Below are 22,389 nucleotides of genomic sequence, written 5' to 3' on the forward strand. Positions count from 1 at the left end.
GCTACCTAACTCATAGTCATTTAGTCAATGTTCTTTAAGAAAGAGGTTAACCCAATGCACTGTTAAAAGTAACAAAAATTCAAGTAAAAACCAGACACCAATCTCCCAGAGAAACACACTCGTACACATCTGGGGGAAGAAAATAAGTCAGTAGACATACAAAGCCTTGAAACTGTACAGACACTCTGACCCATCAATTCCCCTTCTAGGAATCATTTGAAAAAAAATATGAATGTATACAAAGACTGAATAATAAGGATGTTCATGGCAGAGTGGTTTATAATTGTGAAAACAAGGCAACAATTTAAATGTCCATCAAGAGGGTATTTCAGCTTTTTGAATATAAATACCATGAAATATTAGGCAGTCATTAAAAGTCATATTGTAGAACTATATCTTATGGCATGGAAATAGGTTCACAATATGTAGTTAAGGGAAAAAAGCAATGTAAACAATTATGTGATTGATATTATTTCATATGTGCTTTTAAAAGTACACACAGTATTTACTTCGTAATAAGGTTGTAAAGATTTTTAAAATATCAGCAATGATTTACCTGTAGCTCATAGGAATGCAGGTGATTTTCATTTGCTTGTTGAAATTTTCTCTTCCTTTTCAATGAGCACATGTAGATAGATTGCATTTAAGGCCCATTCCTGTATTCATGTCCTTTGGCAATGCCTCTCCACCTGACCCTGAGGTCAGCTATGTGGCTTGATTTGGCCAAAGAGATTTTAGCAAACATGATGCAAGCAGAAGCTAGGAAAGCACTGCATGATGCTGCTTGTTCTTGCTCTGTTATTCCACTCTCTCCACGAGAACATGCCTAGGCTAGAAGATGAAAGGTAGTACATGAAGCAGTCAAGTTGCCTCTATTTACCCACCTGAGACTGCTCTAGATCATCTGACACCTGGCTGGCCTTCAGACATGTGAGTAGGCCTAGCAAGATCAATAGAGACACATACCTAAGTAGACATGCAGCTGACCACAGATATGAGTGAGATCTACTGGAAGTAGCCAAGCCAACTGAACCTTGCAGACTCCCAAACTAAAAAATTGTGCTTTCTTGTTTGACATTGGCATTTTATGGTTGTTTGCTACCCTGCATTGTTATAGCAACCGATAGAGCATGTGTTTGTTGTGGTATGTTGGGAGGAGTTAGAAGAAAAAAACAACCACCACTTTAGGTTCAAACAAAAGGTGTTTGAGTACAGAACTTTTCAAAAAATGTTTTGAACAGGCTGGAATGTCAGGAAGTTTAAAATCAATGTAAAAATGGAACTATGTTTTCACACGTGCAAGGCCCTATGCTATGGTCTGGGTGGGTCGCAAAATGGAAGGACATATAGCCCCTACCTCCAGAAACCCACATTAATAGTGAGAATCTTTCTTGACACAGATACTGCTCTAAGAGAGTTACCAACAATTGCATGAATACACTACAGCACCCAAAAGCTTTCAATTGCTGAAGTTGGTTAAAAATGCATTAGCTCTTTCCCAACATGATTCTAAGAGCACAGTAAAATCAAAAAGGCTGCTCTAGCTGCCTGATGAACTTGAAGTAATGAGGTCTATAAGACGACTTGAACAGAAGAAAATGATATTAAGCTTTCATGGAGGACAAATGAAAGTATCTACCTGTAACCTTTCCGACAGCCAGAGACCCTTTGCCATTTAAAACTCTGCAGCGGTGGTGCATTATTCTCAGGCAGCAGAGAGTTTAATAAGACCTCACGGAGACACCTAACCTTCCAGTCTCTGGCTGCCTGCTGGCTACCCTAAGGCGCTCGCTGTGGAAGCTGACAATCTGAGCGAACATCGGGGCACGGATTTCTTCAGACACAGGGTTCACAGGGTGGCATCGTAATGTCTTCCCACTACCCCCCGACGCATGCCAATAGCAGAATGGTCTGATTCCAAGCCAGGACCAGTGCCCAGCACACTTGGTTGTTTAATCCTAGACATTCTGGTGGTCATTGGCCTTCTCTACAGCAAAACCTGGCTCTCCTGCTGAAGGAAGTGCTGCCCCTTTGGTGTGATATACAAGGTCCTCCTTGAGCGAGGCCCCACCTGCCTGGTCCAGCCTTAACTCCCAGTATTCCTCTCCTCACATCCTTCACCCTCTGCCTTCTGATTACTCAGGTTAGTAACTTGCTATTTCTACCTTTCTTGCCTCTGAGCCTTGTTTCTTTAGTCTGTGACTTTCATCTTCTTCAGCCAGCCTACTAGTCTATCTTCAAAATCTGGCCTTGCATCATGGGTTTCTCTCTCCAACTAGACCATAAAAGTAGTAATGACAGTAACGTAACACACAACATGCCAGGCACCTTGCTAGGTGCTTTGTGTGTCTTAACTCATTTTATTCTGTTCAACTACTCTATGAGATCAGTAGTATTATTATTATCATTACCATCACCCTCACCCTAATTTTTAGATAAGGAAAGTAAGGCATGGAGGCTAAAGTAACTTACCCAAGGTCATTGTCAGTTCCCTGAGGTTGGAGGTCACGTCTATTTTGTTCACTATTATTATATTACCTGTGCCTAGCACAAACCTGGCCCAAAATATTGAATAAAGGAATAAATGAAATGTCTCATTAAAGTTGTCCCTGCAGTCAGAATTAATCTCACTCTCCTTTGGTTTCATATCTCCACCCTAGTACTTAACGCATTCTACCTCTTAAGGTTTGGCCTCAATTTCCAAATAATCTGCACCTTTCACACATTGCTATACATTGATACCCTAATTTTTCTTTGCTTGGAGAAAGTCAGGCTTTCATAGATCAAGCAACTAATGGTGATTTCCAGTTCTGGCATTGCCTGGCAGCAGCTGTTACTGAGAGATAGGGCCAGGCATCCATGTGAGAGGTAGGAAGGACTGTTGGCAGGAGTTGGAGGCTGATTGGCCAGCCCCTTACCCTAAAGAGGCACAGCCCTGCTCCCTCACTCACCAACCATTCCCCACTCCTCCCTGTCATGTAGGGTTCCAAGAGCTGACTGGTTCACACAGAACCACCATCCAAGATGAGTGTCTTTGGCCAACCTCTCCTTCTATCCCTTCTACATCTTGGCTTTATCCACAGTAGTAGGAGTGGTTATGAAAGTATGAAAGTTATGGAGGAAAAGGGGACAGTGAATTATAGGAAGGCAACTAAGCAGGAAGTAGAGAGGGGGAATGGGTGGTGATCGTAGGGAGTATCTGGAATCTGATCCAATTGCACTAGTAGAAGCAGAAAGTCCCCTCCAGTCAAGACCTAATGGGATATACCAGGTGTCATTATCTGATGTCCTTAGCAATTCTGAAATCCCTGTAGGCAAATTAGCCAAGTTCCTCTGCCATGGGAGTAGAGAATGTTTCTTGATTAGACCTTGGTTCTGTTCACCAACAGAAGGGGGAGGGGAATATCACTGGTCCAGTATTCTCTACAGTTCCTGGCTCTATCCTCTGAGACATCCTCGTCCATCATCTTCTTCACTTGCTTCTGAAGAGGATATTGAAACTTTTTTTCTTTGGTGGCTGAGAAATTTTCTAAGCTTGTTTCCCACCTGAAAAAAAATGGGGGGCTCTCAGAGGTTCTTTTTCCCCTCTCAAACCACTTCTGTCTTTTTTTAGTTCAGGCTGCAGTACTTTGGCAATGTCGCTCTCCCTACAACTTAGTGGGTTTTCTATGTATTTGATTCCAGTTCATTCCATGTGTCCAAATCACTGTTTTTTCTGAGACATGCTTCTCTCTTCAAATTTAATTACTAGCACTTAGGGCATATCAGGTGGGCTGTAGTGCCATGCCTTGAAGCTTTATAGGAGGTTTTGTCCAGCTGAAAAATCTACTCAAAGTCACTTTATAATATTTTGCAATGCTAGAGCCAAACCCCTGATTAGGTCTTTACCCTGAGGCTATGTTTTTCTGCAAGCCACCTGGATTTGGTCTTTGTCTCTCTCTGTAATTTAACAACCATGCCCTTGACTAGAGCTTTGTCCTCAGGCTGTACCTTAACTTGAGACTCTTCTTCTAGCTGGAGAGTTTGAAGGTAAGAAACAATTGTATTTTCTAACCCAGCAACTACTGGGCTCTTGATAAACTCTCTAAAATCGACCTGCAAATTGGCCTTTTTTCTTTTTCCTTCTGAGCATATTTTTTTCTTGTAGTGCATTGCTATTAATATATGCATTTAAAAGGAAATAGTCTATTCTTCAAAAATTTTTCTTAGAAACTGTTTTCTCCTCTCTCTGTCTGCCCTTTCATTTGGTTATGCTGCTTTCCACTTTGAGTGCGTATACTATGCAACAAATAAGTGGGTGGAAAAGTCGCAATATTTATACTTGAAGGCATAGAACATCCCACTTGGACCTTAAGGCCTAATAATATCTGTCCAAAACAACTTTCCTAGAACTCTGTCAAGAGGTATCAAGAGTTGACTCAGCCTTAAGGAAGTGCTTAGAATTTTTCAATTGTACTATGTTTAGATCTCCTCTTTGGACCCTGAGGAGAGAAGAAACAATAGAGCAAGATGTGGATACTTCTAGGATTTTTGAAATCTCAGTTTTGGAAAAGTGTGACTTTCGGTTTCTTGGAAGGGCCACAGATATAAATTCTACTAGTCTGGAAGTATCTGGAGCAGAACTTTACTATTTGTTAGCCTCAATAAATGATAGGGCCATACATCATCTACTATTTGGTAGAGGCATTAGATGATAGAATGATCTTATGATAGTCACCTTTGGGGCTAATAAGAGGACCTAGCTGTAATGTAGGGTTCTGCCCACCTCCAGGTTTGTCCTAGTCAGCTAATCACACACAGCCCTCAATCCTAGTCCCCAAGAAGCAGGTGTGTTACCTCAGGTTCTGTTGCAATGAGCATAATAGTCCATTAGGCATAAGAGAGGCAAGGCAGGGGTGGTCAGAAGAAAAGTGCTCTGAGCTAGTCATAATCATTGTAGTAACTAGCATAGTTTTTCATGTGTTAGAACTGTTATACTCACTTTATGTACATTAATATTTCCGTTCACAGCAACCTCCACTTTATATATGGAAAAAGTCTAGGCTCAGAGAAGTTAAATAACTTGCCTAGGGTTATTTAGCTAGTAGGTGGCAGCACCAGGATCTGAAGGTAGGTATTCTGGATCCACAGTCCCACTGGTATGCCCTGGTGTATATGACATGGCTTCCCTCTGAACATGGGGCATTTACCAGTAGGGAGTTGCCAACGAGGCATGATTCTTAGCCCTGAGGACAGAGATGTTGGTTCATGGCTCCTGGTTCCCTCATTCTATTTCCTGGGCATAGTCTATCTCAAAATTTGAACCTCATGAATAGAGGTTCTCCCAACCTCTTCTTGAAAATAGATCATAGCGTGCATCCTCTGCAGACAAAGCCAACTCAATGTTTGTTCTCAGAATCATTCTGAGCTGCTCTTGTGCACACAGACTTCAGTGGAAATTGCAGACTTCTACAAGTGAAATCATAGCAGAGATAAATTCAGTGGGAAATTTCAGTATCTTGTCTTAGAAATCTGACCTCAATAAGTACTGACTATTCCACCAACAGGAATTAGCTACAAGTTATCTAACTGATCTACTAGATGGGAGTTTATATCAAACACTTGAATTGTGGATTAAGTCTTTCAAATACAATTTTAGTAAATTTTATATTTGATTTTAAGCAGTAACAAAAGCTTGATCAAGTAGTTCTTGAGACATCTTGTAAGCTGTGAATATAAAATCATACTGCCAAGCAAAAGAGGAAGTGTTTTCTGAAATGCTTTGGTTACTCCAAAGCTATAAGAAAGAGGCCTTAGTCTTTGCTGTTTTATATGACTTAGAACTTAAACATTATGTGTTGAGAGACTATTACTAGTCACTTTGCTATTGAAATTCAGGCTTTGTCAAAGCATGAATAGCTTAGAATCTCTGCTGAACTGATGTAGTTTGGCCCAGACTTGATATATGTCCTACATTTCTAATCTGCAGGTATTGCTACTTCAGAGAATGGTATTGTGAATACCAGAAACCTAGAGTCGTCCTTGATTCCTCCCTCTGTCTCACCCCTATATTCAATCTGCAAATCCTAATAATCCACTTATGTATATTTAGCTTGAATCTATCTACTTCTGTCCACTGCAGTACTTCCATAATTTAGGCTCTCATAATCTCACAAGAGAATTTCTGAAGTAGTCTCCTAACTGGTCCCCTGCCTCCAGGGTTACTCCCTCTCACTCCATTCTCCATACTGCAGCTGCTGTGATCTTCCTGAAATGTAAAAAGGATTCCACTATTGAAAACTGTTCAGTTAGTCCCTACAGTTTTCAGGATACATTGTAAGCTTCTCGGCCTACAAACACCACCCTTCTGAGCTGCTAGGCCTTAACTTCTCACCATCACACATCACTGCAGCTAATTCAACTAAGAGCAAATGTCAGATGCTCTCATGTTTTTTTCTCTCCTCCAGCTTTGGGTTTGTTTTTATGTGCTTAGAATGGCCTTTCCTCTACCACTCCCCCCGCCAGAGATAGGCACAGAGAAAGCCAGAGCTGGAACTAGAGACAGAGGTCAATGCCCCACCTTTGATGTACACAGAACAAGATCTAGAAGGACACTCACTAAAAGGGTTCATGGAAATAGCTGAGGAATGGCATACTTTTAATTTTTCTATATTGTTGGATATTTTATAGTGAATATGTTTAACTTTTCTCTACACATTTTTGACTACATTTTCCCATCCTTAAGATGATACTTCCAGAGATACTGATTCAGTGGGGAAGGGTTTAGCATTCTGATCTTTGAAAGTTTCCCAGGGACTTTGTTAAGCAGCCAGTTTGGAGAACCATGGTTGAAATGATTGCTTCACATATATGAGGCAACTGACATTTTTTTGTTAAGAAAAGTTTCAACTCTATTAAACAAATATTTTAAAAATTATTTCTATTTATTTTGTAAAAGTTTAATTCTACTACTAATACACATTCTCTAAGTATATTAGATTTGAATTATCTCCAAGTATTATAATAGCTTGGGCAGCTATTTTAACAGTTAGCTATTTTGAATAAAGGGCCTAAATAATCAATGTAAAGCTTGTGTTTGTGAGGTAAATTCCATAAAATTTAATATTTTAAAATTTAGGAAAATAGGAAAACACATATAAATGTAAACATCAGGAGTTTTTTGATTCTAAATTTTTAACATTAACTTAAATACCATTTGATTTGCTCTCAAAACCATGGACATTCTCAAAATGTGAAGCAGATAGTTATTACAAAAATCAGCTTTAGTATAACATACAACTATTTCACTAAACATTTTTAAGCTTTGACTGGGAAAATATGAAGATGTCAATATTTTCATAACTAACTTTTGAAAGTATGTATAATCCCCTAAAATTCAGACATCAAAGCATCTATTTCTTTAAATTTGTTAGTTATATTCTCAATACATTCTCCAGCTTTTAGTTTTATCCCATCAATTACAAGATAGTCCTCTTCATAGTGGTTTTCAAATGGACTGCTCGCAGGAGCTTCAGGGTTGCATTTAGATAACTGCAAAAACAACCATATAATTAATCAAAGTGACATAAAATTTACTTGATTATTTGAATAAAACATAAAGTAGTCAGTAATTCCTTAAGCCACATCAGTTACACAAAGTTTTCTGTTATTCTGGTGTTCAAATAATGATTACCATATATAGTATAATATGTGGTAAATGTGTTTATATATGAATAGTTATTATTTAGGCCCTATTTTTATTCCTCAATATTATACAGTTTCATTTTTAATTTTATGCTTTGGAAAAATGTCATTATTTTAATTCTGAGTTTTCTATATTGGTTTATTTTTTACATTATTGTTATAGGGACTATAGGGACTAAAACTGTTTTAGTCACATTTTTTGTGGTCATCTTCTCAGCAGCATCTGCATTACTTACAAATAGTGACAGTCTTTTCTAGCTTAGTGGGAAAGGACACTGGTAAAAACAATGCACACACACAGACATAGACACACACATATATGGAATTTATAATTTCAAAGTTCATTAAGGGTAGGTTTAACTTCCCATGTAATTCAATGGAAAAAAAGAATATACATGTAGTTCATATAAGTATTTTTATACATCAAAAATGTACCTTTAATACAAATAATTATTCAGTGAACTCTGTCTTATTTATATATGGATTATTCAATTTGTGAATTATTCATGTAGATTTATAAAAATCTAAAATTTGTTTCTTCCCATTGCTTGCCAAGTCAGGGCATGTCACCCATTGTTAATATTAGCTAAAGAAGAACACAAATAGGAAGGTGACTCTACTGAGGAAAATAATCTCATAAAGCATTTCAATGACAAATAGAAATGAGTTTTGATTATCCATGTGTGTATGCTTTTTTCCACATTGTTACTCTCATCCATTGGTGTAAATACTTGAGAGTAATCAAATTGAAACCTCATAGGTGAAATGAATGATGAAAACATCACCAAATTCACAACTTTGAAAACAGCTCATATAGTATCTGCTCAGAGAATCAACATGCTCTGAACTTTAAAATTATCAGGTGGCTCTTTTTGGCATGCTTAGCTTATAGGAGGGCCCTTTCTTCTAAAAACAAAACACATCTCTAGGTTTAAGTGGAGTTGGCTTTGGAAGCCATATTAACTCTTTATAATGACTAAGAATAAATAAAAAAAATCCCAGAGGTGATTATTTCTTTACTTTAAAACTGGAAATTGCTCCAGCTTAATAGTTGGTTTCATTGCTATTCTCCTAATTTAAAAGTGAACAAGGCCCTAAATATTCTGAGCCTGGCATGAAGGCCAGACTTACAAAGCTCAGTGTGCAGAGTGGCTGATGAACCAGTCAGCGGGAGGCACTCACCTGCCTGCCAGCAGGTTAAAATGGTTAATTTTTACAATTCCTAAATGCCTTTTGAAGGCATAAATAATACAAGAATCTAAGACAAAAAGCAAGCTTCTGCATAGTGATGGATTAAAATACTGTACTTTATTTTAAGAAATAAAAATCAGAAGTAATTTTCTATTCTATCAAGTTACTAGTTATAATGGCAAAATAGAAGCCAATTCTGTGGCTGTAAAAGCTCCAGGACATCACTATAAAAATCAGCCTGGCTGTATTTTTGAAAAGACAAACTGCTAACACTGAAAACACACTGCACAAAACCATATGGTGTTCAAACAAAACACACATTTCCTAGAAAATAATATAATTTGTATATTAATTATATTTATACAAGATGTATGTCACCAATCTATAGATCTTGTTCTATAAAAGGTAAGACCCTTGTATGGAAAACAAGTCTTTTTAGAAAGAAACCCTATTTGGAAAAATGGCATTTATAACCCATGCAAATTCAGGTAAAAGTTGATACTGCTGGTGCTGATTAAGAAAACTATCATCCTTTTCAACTCAATAGGAGTTTTTAACATTAATTTTATTTTCTTTTAACACATTTATCTCCATAATGGTAAATTCTATATATTTTCTTAATTTCTAACTCAATAAAAGAGGTGTTTAAGAATCATCATTATTTTTGTTGAAGTTCTGAATAAAATCATACAATTGGGCAGTCTGCTTAAGTGTGTAAACCACCTTGTCCATTTATAAATCCATCTTTTCTACATCTGAGAAGAGACAGATGGGAAAAGAGAGATGAAGTAAGAAAATCTTAGCACTTATTCTCTGTAGCAACTGCCATTGCCAATTCTCACCCATAATAATAGCTAACCTTAGGTGTCTATTTCTATGCAATACACTTTTCCTGGTTTATATTATTAACATTTAATACTCAAAACAATCAATCTGAGGCAGTTGATAAGCAACTTTGCCAAATTATACAAGTCATTATCGGCAGGACCAGGATTGGGACATGGGCATTATATTCCAAAGCCACAGTCAATATGCTCTCTTGACTCCAGGCTCACTATACATCTAAATGAATGAATGAATGAATAAAACCTTAGGGATACACACAACTAACTAGGCCATTTTTCTGCCTAGTTAGAGAATAGCTGCACCACTTTATGGAAGTGTCTGTCTGCTTTCTCAAACCTACCCCATTTCTTCTCTGTATTAATGAGATGGGCCTTATACCATAAACTCTTATTTTACTTGCAGAGGCATTGAATGAAGTAAGCACATATGGCCTTTCTAAGTCCAACATAGAAAGCCAAAAGAAAAAAGAAGGACCAATCTAGATACAAATGGTAAAACTTATTCCAGTGAAAAATTCTACCTCCAGTATGTTCATGATGAGGTTTGCCCCTGTAGATGTTACCCTGGTACATGACCCAGACAGGGCAGATTTTCCAGTGAGCTGCTGTTATCCTGGCCCCTTCTCCTGACCATAAAGATCAGCAGGGGAGAGGTCTCTGTGTAGTGGCCCACCTCAGCTCCAGTCAGCCCCCACCATCTTTCTCCATTCCAATCCCAAAGATCTAATATTAAAAGAACTCTTCTGCTTAAACACAAATATATTTTCAAATACTGATAGATGTATTTTGATTTCTGAACAGGCTATTACTTTATTATTCACCTCATGATAATCAAGGTTCAAATTTCAGATGAGAAAATGGTTTTCCACATAATTAAAGTGTATAACCAGGAACAAATTCTGCCATTTAAACAATTTGAAGTTACTATTTAGGCCTGATAATAATTATCAATACTACCTTTTCTCCTGCATTTATTTCCTCTCCAGGTTCTTCTTCAGACTCATCAGGTATTGCTGTAGGCTCTAGTGCTTGCTGTAGCATTTGCTCCAACTCTTTCAGTAAAACTTCAGTCTCAGAGACAACTAAAGAAACATCATTAATATAGTAAAAAATGCTACTTCTTAATTAATTAAATCTAATTCATAATCTTTGCTACACAGAAAGAAGAAATTTTCTAAATGCTACAAGATAAAACATAAAAATTACATATAATTTTCACATAGGAGCTCCACTTAATCAAAATTATTGTGAATTTCAAGGTGAACCTTTTATAATTCTTCCTTGAAAAATGTAGGTTATATTCTTGCTATGTATAAACTATAAAGTAGCAGGGAAACATCAAAAGCTTATTAGAAGTTTTTGTTGTTTTGTTTTTTTTAAATTGGGGGCCAAGGGCACCAAAATAGTTATTTATAGACCAGGGGTCAGAAAATTTTTTCTGTAAAGGTCCAGAGAGCAAATATTTCAGGCTTTGTAGGCCTCATGGTCTCTTGTGACAACTACTCGATTCTGCTGTTGTAGCACAAATCATTGACATGTACATAAACGAATGAGAGGGGCTATGTTCCAATAAAACTTTATTTACAAAAACAGGCAGCAGCTGGTGGCCTGTAGGCCACAGTTTGCCATTCCCTACCATAGACTATTAAAACTACTGTTTAAAAGGAAAAGTACTGTAATTAAGTGGCTAGGCTGAACACAAGCTAGTCCATTCCTAAACCAAATGGCAACACAGCTTAATTACCTAATTTGATATTTTAAAAAAACACTTCACTTATAAAAGTTTTTTGTGCTATTATGACATAAATATATAAGTAGGCAAAAAATCTGGTAATTCATTGAATTTACTGAGATAAAACTGTATCCCCCACCAAAGAAATAAAAGCCCATTTTAACTCTATGGATTCAACTACTAATTAACAATATGCATTTGAATTCTTGACTGAAACAAAACAAACATTTTCATCTGATATAAGGCCTATTGAATCAAAGATCAAAGAAAGAAGGCCACATGTGGCCTGCTGCCCTGTACCAGATACAGATGGAGCATCTGAGAAGCCTTTCCAGAAACAACATAATTCAGAAAGAAAGGCCGTGAGTACATGCCCCTTCATCTTCTACTCTGATTACTAAAATCTAACATACTACCTTCTATTATCTGCTATTCATCAGCAGGTCACCAACAATCACACCAGGTAGAGCAGCTGAAAGTTCACGGAACATGAGCATATACCCAAATAGGACATAAAAAGGAAATTTAAAAATTCTGATAAAACAATTATTAAATAATAGTGTTAAATAAAGTCATGGCAGGTTATGAAATAGAAAGGTTTTCTTTTCTTGGTTGTCACTGCAGTACTAGAAAACAAATTTTTAGTTTATGTTTTTTACAATACATTTTTGTCTACAAAAATAATTTTTCTGTCAATAGTTATTGCTTGCCCCAGGCACTTTCATATTCAATCAACAAATATTTATTGTGTACCCAGTAAGGCCAGAAACTCAAGAAAATAAGCCTTCCTGGCCATCATCATGTCTTCCCAGCTAATCTTAGGTTTTCTCTATGGAAAATGTCTTTCGAAACAGTTTGAAAGAAGCTTTTGGATAAGCCACTGCACACATTAGAACAAGTTCCCATGTTTAAAAACAAGAAAACAAAAACTGAAATTAACATGTTAGTTGCATCCACATAGATCTGTGTTCTAGGGTTACTGCTATACCCTAAGAACACAGAGTATAGAATGCTATATTCTAGAACAGTGGTATTGAAAATTTGGTGGACCTAATAATCACCTGGAGATTTTATTTAAAAATGTGGATACAACTCCATGCCTACCGAATCAGAATTTTCTAAAGGAATGTATATTTTTATTGAAGCACTTTCGTTAATGAAATCAACCCCCCTTTTAAGATAGTTTTCTTATTTAGTAACCTGTTACTTAATAGATGACTATTTGTGGTTATCTTCACATTGATTCCTTAGTCCTACTCACAAATATTATATTTTCCTACTTTATGTTCTGGGCCTATGAAAATTGGTACTGACATTTAATGTACTGTTGAAAAGATGGATTTTGAGCTATGTTGTAAAGGAAAAATGGCAAACAAACATCTTTATATTTCTAACACTAGGCTACAATACAATCAATTTATAATAACGAATGTCATTGCCAAATGGTATTGTAGGCTTTTTGTTTTCAAGTGATCTGGAAAAATATGTACATTGCCTTTTGATCAAAGGGTAGACAAAGTAATGGATGACTTCATAAATCAACCAGGGTTCATAACACCAACTTGACTGATGTCAAATTCTGCTTCTAGAGCCACAGAAGTTTTGATTTTCTAAATAGGCATTCCTATATTGTAAAGTGAAGTTCAAAAATAATTCTCAAGAAATACCAGTTACTGTAATCTACAAACTAGGTTATCAAAATTGGTCAATAATATCGTCCAAAGATAGGGACAAAATGAATGCCTTTGCTGATTTCATGACCAATCATCTTCTATCAATACTGATTATCTTGCAGTTTCCTTGACTTGTTTCAATCTGCTGTTGAGAGTAAAGTGGCAGCATTATGGCTGTTCCATCACTCAGAGGAAAAAAAAAAAAAAGAAAGGTAGAAAGAAAAGAGAAAGTATCTCTAATGCTAAGCTCATATCTGGCTTTTAAAAATGAATGTATATAAAATAAATCAGTGTTACATTTCCATTTCTGATAAGAAATAATTCACTATTTGTCTCAAGAAATCAGTCACTATTTAAAATATTTTCAAATGTACATTTATGGAGTTTTCTTTTATCTCTAATTTTCTATTAAATGTTTAAGAGGGTATTTCCTCTCCTATATAGAGGCTACGGGCTTGGTTACCCCAAAGCTGGCACTGAAAAAAAAAAATCTTACATAAATTTGCAGGGCTATTTCAATGTTGAAATTCTGAAGGTATTTTAATAGATGAGGAGAAAAAAGTCCTTGGTTGGCTTTTGTTTTAAAGTAAACACAAACACTCCTCCTGTGTGCTTACAATTTAAATGTAGAGATGGTAAAATACAGGTTGAGGTGTAATAAGGAAGACAGAAATTATCCCTGGAGACACAAACAAAAATAGGAGGCATGGGAAAGGGGGATGAGGGTCAATCCCACCTTTTAACCTAGAAGTTAAAGGTAGATCCCAAACCAAGAGTAAGTGGGCAAAGTTTATATTGAGTAGTAAGATATCACCTTTCTCCCTATCAGTGCTTCCACCTCCTAGACCCAGGCCCCAGGGCCTTCATGGTTCCTCTCAGGCTCACCCTATGATTTAGACCTTTCCTATATTAACAATTCTCTTCCAAGCTTACCTGTCTCTGGTGGTTGATAAACATATCCTTTGCTAATTTAATAATGAATGTTAATGGATTATTAGTTAGTCCTGAGTGATATGTCAATGTTTTATTTATTCAAGCTTTTATAGTCTGTCTACTTCCCCCAAAAGACATCAAGTATTTATCAACAGAAAACAGTAAAACAATAAAACAAACAACAAAAACTCAAAAGACTAAAAGAAACCAAATCAATTCATTCAGGAGGATACAAAGGGCAATAATTAAATTTAAAAATGCTTAGACAAACTGCAATGTTGTATGAGAAATACCCATAAATTTACCTTCAAGTTTCCTGATACTTAAAGCAATCAAGGAAATAGCTGCACATTTTGATTAATTTCATTAAGTTATGTGTTGCTGGAAAAGTCATATAACCTCTTAAGGGCCTAGTTTCCCCATCAATAAAATGGGAGATAACATAATATATACGTTATCTACATCATATAGATCTTGTAAGTGTTAAATAAACAAATATATATGAAGTATTTAGAACAATGAAAACACATAGTAATTGCTAAAGGTGCTGGTCATCATTATTATTATTGCTCTTATCATTTCATCATAATAGATGAATTTTCCTATCCCCAAATACTGAAAAGAAATTTGTTATAGAAGTGATACAAATAAAATATGGTAGATGATATTCCTGGTAGCAATTTTCCCAAAACTACAAATCTTATTTGTTAAATTAAATCTTTACACAGCCCTGGGCATATAGTTTAAATTATTTAATGATTCCTCAGCTTTTTCTATTAATTTCCATAGAAACAGGTCCTGTCCATGTTGGATATGAGGTCTTCTACTGCATCTCTTTTTCACTGATGAGGACACGGACACTTGGAGAGGGAAAGCAGCTGTACTTAATTAGCTCTCCTCCGGTACCCTAACTTAGCGTGAGTCTTAGAAGGAGAGGAGAGAGGAAAGGAGGGGAGGGGAGGGGAGGGGAGGGGAGGAGAAAATGAGAGGGAGTGAAGCAACTTGTGGAGCATAAAGCTCATAAAGGAACAGCAGGTCTGGAGCAGAAGACTAACGGGGAAACTTTAGCACCTAGGAGTGTAAGGCAAGCAGATCCAAGAAATGGGGCAGAGATTCAAGAAGAAGATGGTATAACTTCCTTCCATTATTTGATCTAGGACTAATCCTACCTTAAGCTATGAAGAAATGAGAGATATCAGAGGCTTGGATTGAGGAATTCACCAAAGTATGGGTAGGGGATAAAAAACTTCAAGAAGGTAAAACTTGGAAAAACACCACTCTTTTAGAAGCGAGTCAGCTCTTGCAGAGATTAGATGTTCCTGCTCTTTAGTTGTTCACAATGGTATGGAGGAATAAAATACAGATCAGGCTATTTTAACAATTACAGACTCATGGCCATATGATGTGAGACTCCTGAAGGGGTTTCCTTTACCTGGTAACTACCGAGATGTATTCATTCATTATTATGGCAGGGTCATTTCCAGTCAATGGACGCCTCCTGGCTGCAGTGGATTTGTGTGAGTTGGATGGGAGAAAGCTGGTGATGTAGACCTCAGCTACAGTGCCAGGGTCTCCTAGTGAGATCTCAGTTCAGGGATAAACAGACTTTTGCATTTCTACAGGAATATATGAACTGATCATGTGAGGCAAAGGGACTAAATAGCCAAGAAAAGGCACCTAAGTTAGTAGGAAAACAGCAGCAGAATAAGTTTGCAAAGAGGAACGATAGAATTTTGCAGTGGTTGAGGAGAAGAACAAAAGGACTTTTTAAAAAAGTAGGCTGGGTGCAGTGGCTCACGCCTGTAATCCTAGCACTTTGGGAGGCCAAGGTGGGAGGATCGCTCGAGGTCAGGAGTTCGAGACCAGCCTGAGCAAGAGCGAGACTCCCGTCTCTACTAAAAATAGAAACAAATGATCTGGACAGCTAAAAATATATAGAAAAAAATTAGCCAGGCATGGTGGTACATGCCTGTAGTCCCAGCTACTCGGGAGGCTGAGGCAGAAGGATTGCTTGAATCCAGGAGTTTGAGGTTGCTGTGAGCTAGGCTGATGTGAGGGCACTCTAGCCTGGGCAACAGAGTGAGACTCTGTCTCAAAAGAAAAAAAACAATAACTACTCCATCCTTCCTCTGCCTGTTTTCCTTTCTTTTAATGAGACTATAAATGAGTGGCTTTATTTAGCCAATTGAAATGCAATGCCATAGGATCTGGGGGTGGCTTCTTCAAGGAAGAGAGGGAGTATGGCATTGAAAATTCCTCAGGGTTTAATGGATTTTGAATATGACTGCCAAAGTTCCATTTTGCAAATAAGCATTTGACTGCTTATCAAGACTAAAGAAAATGTAGGAAGAGTAAATCACCTTTGAAAATTAAAACTTCCTCCCTGCATTCCACATTCACACTACTATGTCCTAGTACCAATAAAAATTAATTCAGTTGCAAGTCCCAGTCTGCTGCTTTTCTCCCTTCTCTACTATTGGCACTCCTAGGACCCCAATAAGTTTGGAATGGAGAAGTCTGGACTGAAACATATAGTTGTTGGTATTTCCTCCCACAACTGTGGATGCTTTACTTAAAAAAGCAAACACATGACTAAGCTGGAGAAAATTTAATTCAAGAAAATAGAAATCAAAAGAAGGACAATTAAAAAACCCTAGTATATAAATCAATACCAAAAAGGACCCATTAAGAGTTCTCATATATATGAACAACAGATTTTTTTTCCTTCAAAGGACTACAACTACATTTTGTGGAATTTAACATAGGTTAAAGAATTAAAAGCAGGATAAGTCTTCACATACCCATGTTTTCCTTTGATAAGGCATCATCTGAACAAACGTTTTCAAAAGAGCATTTTAAAATCGCTTTCCTAAAAAAAGAATTTGACAGATTTAGTTTCAAAAGATCAATCATATATATTTAAATTACCACTCTGTATATCAATGATAATTGCAGATTATGAATACATATTTCTTTATCTTAAGGTACTTTTCCTTGCTTGTTTTATGCAGTGAGAAAGCATGATGCAGTGAAAAAAAGGGGACTGATACTGATTTGCAACCAGGCACTGTTGGCTCAAGTCTAATCCTAGCACTTTGGGAAGCCAAGGTGGGAGGATTGCTTGAGGGCAGGAGTTTGAGACCACAGCCAGAGCCACACAGTGAGACCCTATCTCTAAGAAAAAAAAAAAAAATTAGCTGTGCATGGTGGCATGCTCCTGTAGTCCCAGCTATTCAGGAGGCTGAGGTAGGAAGATTGCTTGAGATGGGGAATTGAGGTTGCAGTAAGCTATGATAATGCCACTGCATTCTACCCCGGGCAATAGAGTGAGACTCTGTCTCAAAAAAAAAAAAAATTATATATATATGTGTGTGTGTGTGTGTGTGTGTGTGTGTGTGTGTGTGTGTGTGTGTATATATATGTAGTTGCACTCTCACTAGGTGCAAAGCAGCAAAGCACTAATAATCTACCAAGCACTTTACATGTAATCCTCCTCCAAAACACCTACTAAGTAATTCTTACTCTCATTATATAAAGAAACTAAGAAATTTGAAATATCAGAGAAAATAAGAAATTTGACAACTTAGAAAAATGGTAGAGCATGACAGAACTAAATTCTGTCAGACTGCAAAATCCATACTTTTTCCACTATACTATTGCTGATTTAGAGTCAGAAGACATTTGTTTAAATGCTTTTTCTCTAACCATAAGATCTTGAGAAAGTCACTTAATTTTTCCAAGCTACAAATTCTTCATCTTTTAAATGGAGATAATTATGATACACTTCCTATTTGATGGGGTTAGAGTGAAGTGTAACTGAAATAAGAGAGTGAGAGTCCATTTTTAAAATTAATTATTCATCTTCTGAAAAAGTACAAAGAAGAAGAAAAGGACTATTAGTGTCAGTCTTTGTTTTTGAGTAGGACTCCTTTTAACACAGCACTGATGACCATTCTATAAAAACAAACTGTATGGCTAGTTCAATGATAAACACTAAAACTTGTCATCAGTGACCTGTTAGTTCATTATCAAGGCCTGTTTCTCATTTGCATAATCTATTTTTAAACTAAAAATCTGCTTCTAATCTGGTTGCCCATATACTATTAATCTTTAAAAGTTCTGATTCAACATATGTATAAAAATATAAAACTTTCTCCATACTTCTAAGACTACTACTTGTTATATTAATTCTTTTAGAAAATAGTAAATACAATATTTCCCTAGTGAAACAGAATCAAGATTAGGGGAAATGTCATGTAATAATTAAATCCAATATATATATTTAATTTTATCACAATACTTTTTAATTTTAAAAAGCATACCTTTTCCTTTTTCTAAATTTGGGTTTTTTCTTTTCAATATTATTTTTGGAAACTTGCATCTATAAAACAATAGCAAAAGGATGAGTTAGTTAATATGGAATTTTATTAGCTTAGTATTATAACGGGTCCTACACAGTCCAAGCAATTTAGCCAGAAGAAAACTCTGACTAAATAACATAGCCCTAAATAACACTTGTAAGTCCAGTTAGTCAACCACTTCATAGTCACTGCAATTGCATTGATATGCCAACTTCCAGGAATGATAGACTGATCTGATTTGGACATCTATGTCCCATATTATCTATACTGCCCCTTACTCACCTTTACAAAGACATAAAAATACTAAATCGAATAACTTTTAAGCTGACATGACCTCCAGAGAAAGAAAAAAAATATTTGGATGCCAGCAGCATGAAATGCAAAGCTATTTAGGTGGGAACTGACATGGTGAAGTCGCATAGGAAATTTGTACCAAGATAGGGCCAAAAGAGTTTAGGGGTAGGATTTTCAAGTCTAAGCAAAGATTATTGACATGTTTTGGGGCAACACTAGTTAGAGAGCTGTACTGATAATGTTCCATAAAGCCCAGGGCCTTCAAGGATTTTCTGTCCATAAAAACAGAATAGGCAAAAATTTACTCACCATTCACCAGGACACAAAAGCAACAAGGTAGTATGTAGTCTGACTTGAGGAATTAGATGGAAAAAAGTAGTAATCCTAAAAGAATGAAAATACTAGGCCTATACTATCAAAGTGAGAAACACAAATTTATGTCTCCTGAGATTTCCAAATCAAATAATTAGCATAAAGATTTATCCACGATTTCTAAAATCACTAAGACAAAAGTAAGCACAAAAGCCAAGCAATTAATATAAAGACTTATACAGGATCTATAACACCACTTTAATGTTCAGAAATATTAAAATAAGGGCATGAAGATTATCTGGAGAAAAAATCCCTACAAAAATAATTATATATTCACTATATAATTCAGTTCACATAAAATTCAAAAACAGGCAAAACTATAATAAGATATGGGACTAGAAGTCAGGATACCGGTTATGTTGGATGTGGCGAGTGTGACTAAGAGAGGTAATGAGAACACTTCTGAGATTCTGAAAATATTTTATTTCTTGATCTGGTTAGAAGGGAATGTTCATTTTGTAAAAGTTCATCCAGTTTTATTTACATATATGTTTTTCATTTTTATATGTTTGTATATAGTAATAAATCTATATTAAAAATAAACATGTTTAAGTTATCAAAAAGTTAAAAAGGAATAGGAACCATAATGAACAGGGTCAAGTCTCTATAACATCTATGACCTATGGAAGAATTTGTAAAAGAACCAAATAGTACTTCTAGAAAAGTCAAATCATTGAATTTAAAATTTGGTGAATGAGTTAAAGAGCTGATTAGAAGAGAGAGAATAAGTACTCTGGAAGGTAGATTTAAAGAAATCCCCAAATCTACAGCAGAGAGAGACAAAAAGAATTTTTGAAAGAGCAGTTAAGAGTCATGGAGAATAGACTGATAAGATCCAGCATACTTCTGAAAGGAGTTCCATAAAGGTAATATAGAAAGAGAAGGGAAGAGAAAATATATGAAGTGATAATGGCTAAGAATTTTCCAAAATTAAATAAAGCAAATTGTAGAAGCCCATAGTAGCAAGCAAGAACAATAAAAATCCATATTGTGACACATAATGGTGAAATTGCACACAGCAAAATAAAAAAGTAGATATTAAAAGCAATGAGAAGGAAAAGATAGAGTATAAAGGAATGACAATTAGACTGTAATAGACATGACAATACCTAGGAATATACCCTCAATTAAATTATATACAACAAAACTATAATTCAAGATGGTAGCCATATATTGTGTATTGATTGAAGCTGTTTGAGGAATACAAGGAGGTTCAATAATGTTTTCTCTACTTTTTTTGATTGTTGGTTTCCAGGATTATAAAAAAATTAAAATTTTAATAATAAATTTTTTTGAAGAGAGTGAGAAACAGTATAACTTTGGCAAAAGAGCTACTAAAGGATATACTTGGGAGGAAGAAGATTGAACACAGAAGAATCAAAAAAGAAGTGGAGATAAGTAAATTAATTGCTAAACTTGGATAAATTTATGTAAATCTAAATAAACACTGACCTAAAAAAAGACTAATTGAAAATGGAGTAAAGAACAAGGAGGATTTATAAAAGTAGATAACTGAACAGAAGAGGAAAGGGGTTAGACCAAGGTAAAAGTGTTAACATTTTAAGAACCCTGAATTATTCAAAAGGAGAGAGATGGTGATTAAATTTAAATTGTTAAATCAATTAAACATGTTCATATTTAAGGATAATTACCAAAAGAGAAATATAATTTGTAATTTTTTAAAGAAAATTCATTTTTATTCTATCTCAAAATGTATACCTCAATGTATAGAAAAATGTATAGATTTAATACTTGGATAGACAGATAATGTCAGTCTAATCAGTACATTTATTATTTGGAATTTGCTGCTAACATTTTTTTCTTTAAGTACAGTATGCATTCCCTCTAAAATACTGCTTATATTATGATCTTTCTTTCACTGAATTTGCAAGTTTTATAATTTTAATCTAAACCTACTTTAAGCTATCAGTTCTCATGAGGTAGGGTCCAACAATCTGACCCGTATAAGGAATAGACACTTGTTCCTATTTGGTCCGCATCTGGATAGCTAATAAACTTCATGGGTCGCCTCTTGTCATGAAATTCTACTCATCCTCCAGACTGTCACCATGCCTACCTCTTTCCTTCTTTTCTCTCCAGTGTTGATTCTTTTCACTCCAGTGTTGATTCTGTTCAAAGTCTTTTTTGACATCTGGGATAGATTCTTAACCTTGACTCTCATCTTGATAACCAATCAAAGAGTCTGCAAGTTCCAAATGGTATAGCTACTCAGTGGTAAAAATTCAGTCTAGTTTCCTTAGTGAACACAGAGTAGATCTTCCATTCCAATTTTCCCAATCCCTGCTAATCCTTTGTAAATGACTAATACAGTTAAGAAAATTGTCCATCATCATCTCCTTATGGAAAAATCCTAGGCTTTCCTTAGAGAAAGTGGTGGCTTCTTTTCATGTCTTTAGGTTGGCTGAGGCTCCTCTGGGCTTGGTGGAGCAGCTCTGATTCACAGTGAGGGAGACTGGGCTACTTTCCTACAGGTCTAGAGTTGGCTGAGGTAGCTCTGCCCCACATCTTCCTCAGACTACTGGGCAAACTTGGGTTAGAGCAGAAGTGCAAAATAAAAACAGAAATACTCAAGGCCTCTTAATGACTAGGCTCAGAATTGTCATACTGTTATTTCTATCTTATTCCATGGGCCAAAGTAAGTCAAGGGGCTCAGCCAAAGTCAAGGAGTGAGGGATTATACTCTTCTTCTTTAGAAGGAGCAACTACAAAGGGTGAGGCTACAGGAAGTTGGTCACACTTCCTGATTCCAAAACTTATGACAAAGCTACAGACAGAAATCAAGACAGTGTGGTATTGGGATAAGAATAGAAGAATGGATCAATGACATAAAATTGGGAGTCCAGAAATAAACTCTCACATTTATGGTCAATTGATTTTTCAAGGATGCCCTGGCAATTCAATAAAGAAAGAACAGTCTTTTCAAGAAATGGTACTGAGACAGCCAGATATCTACATGCAAAATGACAAAGTTTAACCTCTACCTCATATCATATATAAAAGTTAATTCAAATGGATCAAAGATTTAAATGTAAGAGATAAAACTATAAAACTGTTAGGAAAAAACACAGAAGCAAATCTCATAAGCTCAAATTAGTTAATGGTTTCTTAGATATGACACTAGAAGCACAAACAACAAAAGAAAGAATAAATTGGATATCTTCAAAATTATAAACTTCTGTGCTTTTAAAGGACACCATCAAGAAAGTGAAGACAACCCACAGAATGGGACAAAATATTTTCAAATCATATATCTGATAAGAAAATTATATGTGGAATATATAAAG

General features: G+C 35.9%; 1 protein-coding gene across 1 annotated transcript in view; it reads right to left on the reverse strand.

Moving 5' to 3' along the window:
• Positions 1 to 7,160: 7,160 nt before the first annotated feature.
• The window catches only part of ZCWPW2 (zinc finger CW-type and PWWP domain containing 2), a 117,251-nt gene continuing 102,022 nt past the window's right edge, over positions 7,161 to 22,389 (reverse strand). The window contains exons 6-9 of the mRNA XM_045558603.1: positions 18,380 to 18,438; positions 16,859 to 16,926; positions 10,677 to 10,801; positions 7,161 to 7,530 (exon numbers count right to left, since the gene is read on the reverse strand). Coding sequence (XP_045414559.1) covers positions 7,369 to 7,530; positions 10,677 to 10,801; positions 16,859 to 16,926; positions 18,380 to 18,438 — 414 coding nt within the window. The 3' untranslated portion in view covers positions 7,161 to 7,368. The remainder of the gene's footprint in view (positions 7,531 to 10,676; positions 10,802 to 16,858; positions 16,927 to 18,379; positions 18,439 to 22,389) is intronic.

Source organism: Lemur catta, chromosome 1 (genome assembly GCF_020740605.2).
Source record: "Lemur catta isolate mLemCat1 chromosome 1, mLemCat1.pri, whole genome shotgun sequence".
Classification (NCBI taxonomy): domain Eukaryota; kingdom Metazoa; phylum Chordata; class Mammalia; order Primates; family Lemuridae; genus Lemur; species Lemur catta.